The sequence below is a fragment of the Anoplophora glabripennis genome, unplaced genomic scaffold (genome assembly GCF_000390285.2).
Source record: "Anoplophora glabripennis isolate ALB-LARVAE unplaced genomic scaffold, Agla_2.0 scaffold1107, whole genome shotgun sequence".
NCBI classification, from domain to species: Eukaryota; Metazoa; Arthropoda; class Insecta; order Coleoptera; family Cerambycidae; genus Anoplophora; species Anoplophora glabripennis.
In genome coordinates, this window is record NW_019417229.1 from 52614 (window position 1) to 67498 (window position 14885).

A 14885-nucleotide genomic window follows, 5' to 3' on the forward strand; every position below is an offset into this window, starting at 1 on the left:
TTTTTTTATTAAAGTAATTTGGAATTGTAATTGCAGCAAAATTGTTATAGGAATTGTAATTTGTAATTATATTATTTGAACTATCGAATTACAAATTACTTCTATAAGTACAAATACTTTTTCCAATTACAATTACTTTTTCTAATAATTATAATTACTTTTAAGATCATGCGTATTGCGTAATTGCGTACAGACTTGCAGACTTCTATTATTTCATTTGAGGAAAGCCTTGTGCCGCGTGAACAATAAAAAGTGATTTGGTGAATTAACCTCAGAATTAACAGAGTACATTTTATTTTATTATAATTATTATTAATTTAGAAAATATACGAAGTAAAAATATGTTGTCTATAGCATCAAGTTTTATAAAAATATATATTATGTATCTATGTGTTACTGCTCTTATTTTGAGTTGAGAAAACTTCTGGTTCGGTTACTCAGCCTTTCACTCGTACTTGTTCGATTCGTAATTTTTTTAATAATAATTATTGCTTTCCAGTCTACCCAAAACTACTGTATTCTATATTTTGCAAATGTACTAACAACCAAAAAAAAAGAGCATCGGGTTGAATGAATTACCTGACCAATAATATAAAATTATAGTATGAACTGAACTAGTTTAAATTAATAGATTAGGAATAAAAATATAAAAATTCTATATCAGAAAATGAATAAGAATAATCTTTTCATTTTAGTATCAATTCTAATAAATAATAAAACGCAATATTACATAACACTTTTAATTAAAATTTTTAACTTAACTTTTTACTTTTTCTCTGTTTGGTCACTATAATTTACTTTATCATAAAAAGTAATTAGAAAAGTAATTGCTAAATCCATTTTCCATGTAACTGTAATTAAATTAATATAATTCCTTTTTTAAAGAATATACTTTGTAATTGTAATTAGTTCCTTTTTTTAAAAAGTAATTTGTAATTGTAACTATTTTTAAATTACAAGTAATTACCCAGCTCTGATGGATACAACATCCCGTGTACATGTGGAAAAGTATACATTAGACAAACAGGTTAAATTGGTGTAAATGTCAATAATAACAATACAATAAAATTAACAGTTGGGAGCTATTAATAAGAGCGAACATTTTAGCCCAAACTCTACAAGGAAGCAATAGAAAACTGGAATACTCTATATTTCAATCGAGATGCAAAAATCGAGAACTCAACACACAGAAAATATAAATGCCAGCTAGAAAATCGTCAATTTCAGAATTCATTCTAAAGAAGATATATATCTCGAAAATATCAAAAAGTCGAAACCGACGACGCCGACGTGGCAACCAATAAGGAAGTTGTTAAACTATTGAAACTGCTACGGAAGTCGACAAATCAAAGTTGGTACATGATATTCCTTGAAACGAATAAAACGACTTCTGATTACCGAGGTATGTCACCATCATTATGTATTTTTCCTTAATAGGTTCATCTACACGAGTTATGAGCAAAAGGCTATTCGATATATTTTAATTTCGACGATGACACTCGCCTGAGGGATAATTTTACACTTACATGCACGTCAAAATACAGAACCTTTATAAATGATTGCAAGCCACGTGACCAGTAATTTTATTTGGAACAGTAATTGTATATCCTTCACGTTAGCAATTACATTTTGTTAAAATTTAAATAATAAGATCAAGATTACATTAAAACACAACATTCTGTTTTACTGGCTGTGATTGGTGTAATATTTTACGCGATTCTAACGGTTTGTCATTGTTCATTGTAAACGAATCATTAATACTGGCGAATCCAAGATTTGGGGATTTTTTGTTACCAGTATCAGCCCTGCAATGTTGGTCGCTTAAGCTCGGCGGTCACATGACTTGTAAACATTTATGAAGGCTCTGTAGTATAAGGTAAGTATTAAACAAAACAAATTTTCGAAATCGCACTTAATAATGTAATCTTTGTAACACTCAGAAATTTCTTGACACGTTACGTATATATTATATGCTCTTATTCTAGTTTTACCTGGGACAGGAGTGCGTCACATGCCATCAACTCCTTCTTAGACAATTTCTCCACAACTGCAGCTGCATAACAGTCTCCTAACATGTTATTAGTGGTCCGAAACCTATCACTTGAAAGATAAAATATTTTAAACAGTTTCATTAGTACAAAATTATTATTTTCTTAAAAGATTGATTCAGTGATAGAAAAAACACCATCTTGGAGATATGGTAATTTTTTTATAATAATGTAACTTCAGTTTGTTTACCAGTCACCAACGAATGGGCCATACTTCAAAGGTAGCTTCAATTAAATAAAAATAAACCCATTTAAATCAAGTTATCTTACAATTAGCACAATCGTGACCTTAAAAGGTCACAGATCTTCAAAATTTGTTTATTTTTCTTTTTCCAAATATATATCTTCTTAATTTTTAAAGATATGTAGATACGTATTTAAAAAAAAAATCGTTTTAGCGGGTTTTTAAAGTAACCAAATATTATATACTTTATAGGTATAAAATTATTTATTACCTAAATTATAGTAGCCCTTTTTTCAGCTCTATTTCTGTTGGTAAAAATCTTGAGGAAAGGCAGATTTTTTAAACGTCGTTTTATTTACTTTTAAAAGAGATATGATGGCCATTAAAACGCATCCGTTCAAGAGAAAAAGTAAATCTCAATCCAAAGTTCACCCTTTTTGTAAATCTGTGATCGTAAAGAATACACTACTAACAATAAGTTTGATTAGATGCAATAAAATAATTTGACAATTTTTAGTTATCTTAAAAATATGATCATAGTGTTAATTTAGGAAAAAATCAGTTAGAAGCCATATTTCGGCAAGTTTTCACCCAATTAGTGGATTTTCTGAGAAACATCGAGGCCATGGGTAAGTTTTACTAATGACATCGTGTTCAATGCTTCAAAATACTACAAAAAAGATATATTTGGACAAGATTTAGAGAAAAAAAAAACAGTTTTGACACATTTTTGGGCCAGGTTTCATCCAAAAATTTAACTGTTCTCCGAAATTCATTGGGAAGTCATGAATTTTGAATACAGGCTCGTGTTCAGCGCATCGAAGTCCTTCAGAAATGATATATGGCTCTCTCGGGTTTGGACTTTTTTTGTGTGCCTGTGTTTTACGTACAGTTTTACTTATATTTAATTTGATGGCATTTAGAATATATCGTATTGAAACTGATGGTAGTTCTGGGACCGGCAGATATTAAAAACACATGTTGTGTCATTGCTACTGCCAGTTATCAGTTTCTAACGACACATAAGAATAATAGGAATTTACGAAAATTATCTCTGGGTATTCAGATTGGTATCTTTGTTATTCTTACACCCGTTGCACACATGCCGGAACCGGCTAGCCGGATCCGGTTACCCGGCAGCAAGGTGTACAGAGTCTTATGGCAGCTTTCACACGTGATGGAAGGAGCTATCCGGCGAACGGCCGCCGGGTTGTTGCCGGTCGCCACCACTGCCAGCCCTGCTGCCGTGTACCGGCTATCCGGTTACCGAAGTGGTAGTAGTGCATAGTTTTGTATTGACGCTTTCACACTTGCCGGGTGCTTGCCGGGTTCAGTCGTCCGGTTTCATTGAAAAACACAGGACGTGTCAATTATTTTTTTAAATATTTGTATGCAACTATGTCGAATGTTAATTTTGTTCGCTAGAAGTAGATATAGCATTCTTTATATCACTGCTTGAATCCAGACCTGTCCAGTGGGACAAAACTTTAGCCTTTTCATATTTTTTTGATATTTTTCATATTTTTTGTTTTTTTATTGCGATGACATCGGCAATAGCCAAGCCACATAATTGCAATGCGTCTACGATCCATCTCTTGTCGTGATAAAAATGCAACTGAGACTAATATCGTCCAAACCAGTTTGAAAATTAATTTACGTGTGAAAGAGCCAGCCGGATCCGGATAGCCGGATCCGGTTAGCCGATCCGGCTAGTGTGCAACGAGGCTTATGGTTTTAGAAGAAAGTAAATTTAAATTTAGATCACTACAAGTTAATTCATAAACCTTTATCGTGTAAACTTCTAAATAATGTAATGTAATAGACAATTGTACAAAACTTGTTGCGGCAAGTATTGATGTTGCTTAAGTATATAATAATAATTAAACACAACTTACACCAACCAGTCGACAGCGAATAATAATGATACGTCCTGAACAGGTGTGTTGATGGCAGAAAGCACCATCAAAAGTAGCACCAGTGCAGCACTAGGCACACTTGCAGACGAAAATGACGCAGCTGTGGAAGTAAAACTGGAACAATTAAATTAAACTACTTTCGATGCCGTACCTACATAAAATGATTAGTAAAAGTAGGAAGTTCTTGATTGGTATACGGGTAACTTAACACTAAAGGCTAGAGACAGCAACCCACTTTGCTTCGAGGCTTCCCGTAGCTAGCGCATTTCTTATGTGACGTAGCCCGAGATAACTTTAATGAAATAATTTTTACGATTTAGACCATTTTGTACGTTTTAAATACACAAATTTAATCTAAACGAACTTATCAGTTATTTTTTTTTATTAATAATTATGAAAGCCTCGAACCGAAGTGGATAGCTGGCTCTAGACACTTTTTATCTGGACACCAACATTTGAGACGAAAAGATTAGTATTAGTACATACCAAACAGTAACGATTTCTCCTATTCTTAAGGTAATCCCATTCATTTGAGCAATGAAAATCGAGGCTATCGCTATAAACATAGCAGTTCCATCCATGTTTATATTGCAGCCGATGGGGAGAACGAATCTTGTTATCCTGGGGTCCACTTTGACTTTCTCATCCATTAAAGTAAAAGTTACCGGAAGTGCAGCTGCAGTGGATGCTGTTGCGAAAGCAGTCAGGGTTCCTAATAAAATGCTTGTTAATAACAATAATAACTAGATAATAAAGTTATGGAATTCATTGCTGTCAAAGTGTAACATTCAATACTGCTGAATATGGCTTCAAAGTTTGTAGTAAGTTTTGTGAAATGGTCTTGCGACCAAAATTTCTTCGTCAAATATCTTTTTGATGAGATGTTTGAATAATATTTTTGATTTTAATTTCTACACTATTGCAAATAGAAACGAAGACTTCTATAACCTACGTTTATATAATTTTTTTCTCTTAGAATGAGATATTCGATTGTTAGAGTTAAACTATATAAACTCGACTCGCCGTGTATGTTTTTGGAAAGTGCAGGACACGTTTTGAATTAGACCATTGCCACAATGGCTTCCATTTGAAATAATGTAATTTTAATCTGTAGCTCGAGGATTGTTTGAGATTTTAAAAAATTTGGTAACCGTTGGAATCTATATAAAAAAGAAACTATAAAATAATGTCAACACTTCAAAAAAAATATGACAGTACATGAATCATTCAGAATACAAAAATTTAAATTTTTTGGCAAGATCTTCAAAACTAAAAGATACATCGAAATCCATTTTGACCTAAAGTTTCCTTTCAAAATAGTGGAAAGTTCGCAAACACTGTAACCTTATGTCTTTAATAATAACCGATTCACCCATGGTATGACATTAAAAATGGGATACATTGTACAAGATCCATGAGCTGTTACCAAAGAATTGGGATCTTTTATGAATACGAGGCATATCCACAAAATAAGACTACTGAGACTCTGACGCTCTGTGACTTTTGTTTTCGACAAAGTTGGCAACACCGCATTCAAGGTCAAGGTATTGGACGCAGAACGCGTGCTCATTTGCCTCAGTCAGTTGAGAGCTGTTGTTGTGGTGGCGTGTTGAAATTAGTCCCGCCATTGTGAATCCCACCAGCTGTGAGGTGAGGAGCGTAATCCGATTTCTTCTTGCAAAGGGAAAGGCGCCGTTCCAGATTTTTTACGAAATCAAAACTGTTTATAGGGAAGGTGTGATGAATCGTGAATATAAAGCTGGCAGAACGAATTTTCAGGATGAACAAAAGAGTGAGCATCCCTCAATCGCGACATATGCCGCTGGCCGATTGACTTTGGATGAGACGAGCACAGTGTTCCCACAAATCTCCAGATCTCTTTTGCATGAATTCGTTACTAAAACCCTGAAAACACTACGGAGGGCGATAGAAAACAAAAGAAGGGGAATGTTAACGAAGGAATGTGCTTGTTACATGACAATGCACGTCCCCCATATAGTCAATGCCACAAAGCAGCTATTGGGTTCATTCGGTTGGAACCTTCCGATTTTCATCTTTTCTTTTTTTTTTTTGAAGGTGTTTGTAGGCGGAAAAAGGTTTTCTACCAACCATGAAGGCCACACTGCCGTGAAACAATAACCCGAGAGGTGGCGGAACATTGTTTTCAGAAAGCTCATCCTTCGGCTCATAAAGTGTATTGAGGTTGAAGACGATTACATCGAGAAATAGTGTTTGAATATGTAAATTTTTCATAAATAAATATACTGCCTTTTAGTTTTTTTTAAATTGGGTAGTCTTACTTCTTACTTTGTGGATATGCCTCGTAACTCATACAGTAGGTAGTTTGATTATAAAATCTAGAAATACTGTTCCAAAAAGGATGCTATACGAAAAGGATCCAATTTTTGTGATAACTCGTACACCTTGCATTATAACATTTTAGCTGGCCAGACGACACTGTGAAGCAGTTTTTTGCTAGTAAACAAATAATTATGAAATGAATTACCTTTTTTTGCGATTCCAATGAAGCTAATCTGTTTCTGCTGTCGAAAATAAAGAAAGCAATGAAATTAAAGCATTTTGATGACTTGAAAGATATCAAGAGTAATTTAATAAGAGCTTGAAAACTGTTTCGCATTACTTGCTCCTAAATTGTTATGAAGATAGAATTAGTGCAATGGTATTAGACTGTTTTGAAAGTAATTACATTGATATTCACCAATAACTTTTATAATGTATTGTGTAATTATGTAATGTATGTATTCAAATATAGAAAATAAAAATTTAAATTAAAATTAAAAATGTTCTTATATTTCTTGAAAACAAAATGGATTGACTTGATAGAGTCAGTTGATCAAGAGACATATTTTCAGTTTTCACAGTAACGTGAAAAATACTTTAATCTTTATTGTGCAATCACACACATTGTAATTGCAAATGCTTCGCAGAGACTGATAATGAGGCATCATTAGGATACAAAAAAAAATAACTTTTCTGTACTACAAGGAATTTGTGTAAGGTCTATGTTAAGAAAAAAATATAATATTAAGTCTTTCGGCAGTAGAATGAAAAGAAATCTGGTCAAGTTATACATTTGCACAAAATAATAATAATATAATAATAATAATATCTCTACATAAGTCGGAAACTTGTGCGGGAGAGGAGGCGGCATATTATTTTTACGCAGGCCGCATTTGCGCCCAGGAACGACTTATGTTGGTAGGCCCTAACCACCATTCAGTGGAACCTGGAAAACCTCATTAATTAGGAGGGTGGTCAAATGCCAACCGGTATTAATCTCTCACATTGACCCAAGCCAACATTCTCCACCCTACCACACCTGCACAGAGGGTGCCAATTCTCCGTAACATAGCTAATCTACGGTCTACCGGCCGCGGGAATCGAACCCGGACAGAAATTTGCGCACGATTTAAGACCGACATAATGCATGGTAATATTGATAATCCCACTTTTCTTTCATTATTATACCTATTTGAATGTACCAATATTTATCAGCTAGAATCTGTAGAATCTTTAATCTAGAACTTTTTCAACTATGAACTTCTCTTTTTGTTTTGTTTTAGACATTATTTTTATTTTGTTTTTATTGTGCTGTATTGTGTTCTTTTTGTACATACATATATACTCTGTAATAGGGCTTTGTCTGTTGAGTATTAATTGCATAAATAAATAAGAAAAATGGAGCTTTCACTTAAACCGCATAAATTGCGCAAATTTTTTGTAATTTTACCAATTGTATAAATTTTCTAGTTTAGGAAATTCCAATAGTGTACCTTAAAACAGAAACCAAGAATAATATACCTACATTACCTACCTTGTACTAGGCCCAAGTAGTACTTGAACGGATTTTTCTTGACAAAAACCAAATATATTAACTGCATAATTATCAACTGGTACAGAAAGACTCCTAAAATGACTGTGGCTATAAACCATCCAAGTTGGGATATGACTAGCACTATATCAGTTACGGAGAGAATTTTTCCAGCTATCACGCTACTTATGCCTATAGGGGTTAGCCAAATCACTCCTGTTACCATTTTCATTACTACATCGAATATCACAGAAAAAAATTCTATCACTATTTTACCCTTTGATCCAAGAGTACCCAAAATCGTTCCGAATATGAGGCAGAAGAAAACTATGCCTAAGGTATTAGTACCAGCTCTAAAAATAAAAATTCATTATTCTTTATACCAAAGTCAATAACGATTACAAAATTAAACATTTTAGTTTTTTAATCTGAATTTGAGTATATGGATAATCCGAATTAAGTTCGTCCACGCTTAATATCACTACAGGTCTTAAAAAAGCATATTTTTGCGCTAGATTCTTCAGCTGTTGGAATCTTTCTCGAATTTCAGCAGTTACTCTGTCTATTGAAGAAAACATTGTTCGCCTCAAGTCATCTTCATACGATAACTCAACATCTTGACTTCCGTCGCCAAATATAATGCTTCCTCCTGATTCGTCTTGGGGGTTCGAAAGAAATTTCAAGCTGTTCACATAAACTTTTAGCATATCTTAAAGCGTCATCCACGAATTCCTCTCGTTTTTCTTCTAATACAGTCTGTAAAGCACTTATTTTCTGAGCACATTGATGTATATTTAGTCCCTCTGTTTGCAAATAATTTTGAGCATCATTGACTTCACGCAGTACCGGTTGCCAGAAGCCAAAGTAACATAAAAACGAATATGATTGCATAGCGACTAATAAACTTCCTGCATCTATCCGTGTGTTCAAGCTTTCATTCGTTTCCGGTACAGTTAAAGATTCTTTGTAATGATGTCTAATGGAATTTACAGCATCACCTCTAGCGCTCCAACGTGTGTCCTGAACCCTCTTCAAACTTTTTCCTGTGGCTGCAAGAAGAACTTTCCACCGGTGCGTCGACGTAGAAAAAAAGTGTAGCAGCGTTCTAGCGTACCAAAGAATGTAACCGAATTTATACTGAAGCTGCATGTAGGCAAACTAGGTTTAGTGAATGGTTTGAGCAAGGAACAAATTCGGCGTTGGGATTGATATACTTTATACGTTGTGGCATCCAGCCATCGTGGCAGCATTATCGTAAGCTTCCTAGCACTTTGGTAGCACTCTACTCTGCTTCACCCCGCTCCCCACGCCTCGCTGTCTCATCCGCGCTGTCCAGCTTCGCTCGTGTCAGCGCGGCGCGATTTGGAATTTGAAATAGGATTTCGCCATCCAGCCATTCAAAAGGCTTATTTCGACATCTTGAAGGACATCCCGGCTGAGGATCTAACACTCATTCGATACTTATGCTTTTAGGCAGACTGTGCAAATTGCTGTATCGAGTCAGAAGGAGACTATTTTGAATAAAACAAATCGCTTTTGCCACAAAACTTTATGTTGTTATTATTTTTAAAAAGTCCTGTTTACTTTGAAACGCACTTTATATTAATTTAAAATTGCAAGAAAATTTTCTAAAACTTTCGTTCATACAATTTGTTCCTAAATATAAAGGTAAAAAGGATAAAGGGGAGAGGGATAAGCTAAGAATGAAATGACCCTCTACAATCCAATATCAGCTACTAGTTAAATAAGCGACTGGGCTCTTATTAATTATTGATTACTTGATATATATTTCTTTTATTTTATAATATTTTAATAATCATCACATACTAATAGCTTTAAACAAAATAAAAACTTTTTAAAGACAATTTAGAATAACGCTATGTTTTCCTAATTTCATCCCAAATTGGCATTTAAATAGAAGGTACCTACCACGAAAGAAACCAAAAACGTTTTAAGTTTATACTTGCCGAATTAATAAAAATATATTATAGTTAAAATCAAGCTTCCGTTTGCACCCGCAGAAACCATTAATTTAATGTAACTAAAAATTTGAAGAATCTGAAAATGGAATAAAAAATGTATTCCGTTCAATAATTACATCATTAACGTTAATGTTTTCTTTCATTTCAACAACAGCGATAGTATATTTAAAGAAAATATTTTCATTTTCATTTCCTTAAAATAAGTTGGCTCATCCGATAAGAATATTTATTGAAAGAAGTACGAAGTATATCAGAGAATTACATTTTTCCGAGGGAAATTTTATTTTCTACGGAAAATTATAATACATTAAAAATTATATAGGTATAAAAGTTTAAAAGATGTCTCATTCTTAAAACTTACCTATACTTTATAATTCGTACAGTTACTTCTGAAGAATCCAAAGCACTGTTTTCTGGATTGTACGTCTTGACAGAGACATTAACGTAGTCTGTATGGGCCTGAAATTAAGTAACATGCAACTACTTTTTGTAGTACGAATCTATTCAGAAAATAACCAAACTTTTTGAATTATACGCTAATGGAGATTTTTAGTGTCATGCGGTTGGCAGCATTGCGTTGCGCATAAGCTCCTCAATAACAACATGTTCATGGTTCGTTGTATTGTTGATATCTCATTTAGTTTTCGTGATATTGTTATTTGAGTGCAACGTGTTTAAGTGTTAGTGGTGATTTTTAAAATGTGTGATTTTCTGGAACAACGATGCTAAAATTTTGCGTAAAACTGGAGAAAACAATCACTGAAACGTTTCAACTTTGAAACAAGCTTACAGAGATGATGCGCTGGGTCGTACGTAGTATTACAAATGTTTTTCACGATTTAAAAGTGGTCAGTCAATTGAAGATGAACCTCGACCAGGAAAGTCTTCGGCTTAAACTGATGACTCCCACAATCAGAAAGTCAAATATCTGGTGCGTGCAAATCTCCGATTGACTATCAGAGAAATTGCAGAAGAGGTTAGCTTCTTAATTGGGTCATGCCATAAAATTTTTGACTGAAAATTGGACAGGCATCGAGTTGCAGCAAAATTTGTTCCTCGTTTAATGATCGAACAACAGAAAGAAAATCGTGTAGACGTTTGTTGGCAACTCCTTGAACAATCCAATGACGATGAAACATTCATTCAAATGATCATAATTGGAAACGAAAGCTCGGTTTATGGCTACGACATTGAGACGACGTCCAACGTGAATATGATACTCACTGTTTTTTTCGACATTAATGGAATTGTGCATTTTGAATTCTTACCTCAAGATGAAACGGTGAACCGTATGTACCTACTATCAAGGCGTTTTACAACGGTTACGTGAAAAATCTGCAAAATGACACCAGAGTTGTGGTTCTTGCACCATAACTATGTGCTCACACGCTTAATCAATCAATCAGTTCGTCAATTTTGTGCAAGAAATCATATTACTGTCCTTCCTCACCCTTTTACTCGCCAGACCTAGCTCCTAGGAATTTTTTTTATTTAGGAAATTAAAATTAGTGCTGAAAGGACGCCGTTTTCAGATTTTTGATGATATCAAAGCAAATTCGTCACAGACTTTAAAAGTCATTTCAAATGAAACTATCCAGGACTGTTTCGCGAAATTGAAACACCTCTGGGAAAAGTATGTAAATAGGGGAAAGAAGTATTTTGAAGGAGACAAGGATCAATTATGTATAAAATTAATAATAAAATTTAAAAAAATCAAGATCGGTTATTTTCTGAACAGACCTCGTATATTCCCTGAAAATTAAATTCGTAATAAAAACATTTGAATATACCTACTTGTTGAAAGGTTGCTTGAAAAATATTGTCAGCAACGATGTTTCTAAAAATAAAAAAGCGACGTAAACGACACATTGTTACATATTAATTAAATCTCCATTAAAAAATAATACCTCTGCTCCGATTATTTTGACAAAGGATCCTGAAAATACCTTCCAGAATTGTGATAAGTTAATTTACTTGCTACCTTCAATCCTTATGTAAAAATATAATGTAAAAAAAAGATGGATAAAAATTAATGGAAGTAGTTCATACAAAAATTTGTCGGAAAGCGGTTTGATTTCAAGATATAGTGTATTAATGTTAAAAAAATAAACTTGTGTGTTAATCATATCTCGGAAATCTACATAGAAATTGTTTTCAAATTTTTTATGATAAATAAAAGAAACAGCTGTTTCACTACAAAAATCATGGGCGTAACCAATCGGGGGAGGGTGAGTCCACGGCACCCCTAAACACTAGTAAACTTGAAAAAGCACAAAATTTGTATTAATTACAAGAGTGTGTGGAAATAAAATTAAATGTATGTTTTTCTACAAGGTTCGTTGCCTCCTCTACAAGTTTTAGCGCCTCCCCTCCCTCGGAAAAGTTCCTGATGGCTACGCCCATGACAAAAACGTTTTGTTATTTATTCATAAAATTCACCGTTTTAAAGAATTTTTGTTCAATATTGTCTGGTTTCCAAGTTTAGAAAAAAATGTTAACTTAAAGTATTTTTTATGATATTAAACTCAGCACAGGGTATTTTGTAAAAAACATAACAATCAAAAGTGTGATTGTGGTTTATTTAGGACCCTGTATATCACCTCAAGTATATAATAAAATCGCATTTTTAAGATTACAACAGTGTAATAAGGTTCGATTGGTCTATCTCTAATGGCAAGAAAGATATTAATACTCGCTAACTAATATTTGTAAAATTCACAAATATTTTTCTGTATAATATACAGGGTGACCGGAAGCTAAACCGATAAACGAAGACAGCAAATTCTAGGAATGATTTCATATCGATTTGACATAAAGCGTCTTATCCAAAAGTACTTCCTAAGGTAGAGCTCTTCGAGAATGGCCCTTGAACATTCTTTTTTAATTGTTCAGATCACTGTTTATCTAGAAGGATCAAATTTAGGTTATGTGTTAACTCTTATACGGACAGCCTCATGATGATCTTTTAATTGTAACCATAGGCATTTGAGAGGGTCAACTGATATTTTTAATTATACTTTCTACTTTCTACTTTTTGTATTTTTAATATGAAAATCGAAATCTTCAGAGTATTAATAAAAACAATGTCCAAAGAACTCTACCTACCTTAGAAAGCATGGATAAGAAGTCAAATAACGTCCGAAATGCTTCGAACTGTTCGTTCGGAAGTGGAGAAAAGGTTTTAATACTGCGAAGCGAAGTGAAACCAATTTGAAAATTTAATAAAGTAACATTCATTGATATTTTATCTTATTCTTTAAGTGATGATTTTATGGTCATACCCAAATCAAAATTTAAAAAGTCGTATGTCGTCGTGAACAGAATTGAAAAAGCTTTAAAATGAAGTGTCACTCAACTTAGGGTGCCATTTAAAATTTAAGGGTATTTTACGCCCCTGCCTAAGGGGTAGTTTCCAAGACACCAAAACTTACTCGATCACGTGTCCCCCTTGAAAAGACAATCAACGTGTCTCAGGTATTCTTTGTTTTTTTTTAATTCCGATATTTCCCAGGTGGGAAGTTTTAATTGGAACACCCTGTATAAGGAGATACTGCTTTAAAAACTAAAAATGAAAATCCTAATTTTTTAAAATACTGTTATATTAAAAGAAAAATATATTTTAATATATACCTAATTGTTTCCTTCTACCCTACAATTGTGTAAGTAGGTACTATAGAATAAATTATATCATCAGCGCACTTGACTCACTTAACTGTTATTCAATTCACTTTGCTATAAATAATAAGATTGTAAATCCCAAAAATAACTTACCTCATAAAGGTAAAAGCCTTACAAATATTTTATAAGCAACACATTATGTATCGGTCTGATTGAAAAGCTTCCTAGAAATACTTACTTCATAACCGTTATTCGATTTGTTCATTTTATTTTTAATATAAGTTATTTTTGGACTGTAGAAAATTCTTGTAACAATTAATAATACATTTCGGTATATTATTATTTTTTCCCAAGTTATATGCATATTTAGCTAAGTCAACCAGATTCAAGTTACTATTTATTTTTTAAATAAGAATAATGACAGAGTATTTGATTAAGAACTGAATACAAGTTACTAAACGATTGCTAAGTTCAGAATAAAGAGATTGAGTCAAACATGTTTTAATTTTCAGGATATTAAAGTTCAAAGTATACAACTATGTTAGACGTGGCTATAGTCCGTATGATATTTGTTGAGAAAAAAATTCAAGAAGACCCCTGCATCACTTTTCTTTGAAATTCTATCTTAAAAAATATTGTACGGATTGTATCTACATCATAAATTTAGTAAAATATTTTAATTTGGATCCAAACTTAGACTGAACAACCAAAACAATTAAAATGGGCACCAAGAGCAAAAATTAGTAGTAAATAATCTCACGCGTCGTCGGTACGTCCATGGTTAAAATTGAAAATAAAAACCACTTTGCAGCGGCCAACTTTGAACGGCCTTAGCTTGCTTAAACTGAATTTTACAACTTACGTGCACAAAAACTTTTTTCATGTTTCGACCATAACAATACTGCCTTCAGAATATTTAATAATTTATTATCAGGCTTACCTTCCCAAGTCTAATAGACTGTCTAGAACCGTACTGGCTCTAGTTAATTCTGTCTCTTCCTTCAAGACCGGTTTTAATCCTGTGTCTCCAGGATGAATTATAAGCACTAGTGCAACTCCCAATACAGCATTGACCACGGAAGTACAAAAGAAATACAGTAAAGTCCTTAAGGCTATCCTTCCATTTAGGCGAGCATTGAGACTAGCACTTCCTACCACCAAACTGGACATTATTAATGGAAGGATTATTAATTTCAAGACCCTCATGAACAGTTCTCCGGGATAGGACAGTAGTAAAATTGAGTTCTCCGAGAGATTTGCAGAACGCAAAGAGAAACCTACAACAACATGATATATATATATATA

General features: G+C 33.4%; 1 protein-coding gene across 3 annotated transcripts in view; it reads right to left on the reverse strand.

The window, feature by feature from the left end:
• The window catches only part of LOC108914047 (excitatory amino acid transporter), a 39638-nt gene that overhangs the window by 2761 nt on the left and 21992 nt on the right, over nt 1-14885 (reverse strand). For 2 of the 3 annotated variants that reach the window (XM_018719742.1, XM_018719743.1), the window contains exons 3-9: nt 14521-14857; nt 11757-11799; nt 10324-10421; nt 7984-8333; nt 4635-4860; nt 4128-4262; nt 1992-2100 (exon numbers count right to left, since the gene is read on the reverse strand). In XM_018719742.1, the coding sequence (XP_018575258.1) occupies nt 1992-2100; nt 4128-4262; nt 4635-4860; nt 7984-8333; nt 10324-10421; nt 11757-11799; nt 14521-14857 (1298 nt within the window). Of the gene's footprint in view, nt 1-1991; nt 2101-4127; nt 4263-4634; nt 4861-7983; nt 8334-10323; nt 10422-11756; nt 11800-14520; nt 14858-14885 lie in introns of those variants that run through there. The other variant, XM_018719744.1, reaches the window with a different exon arrangement.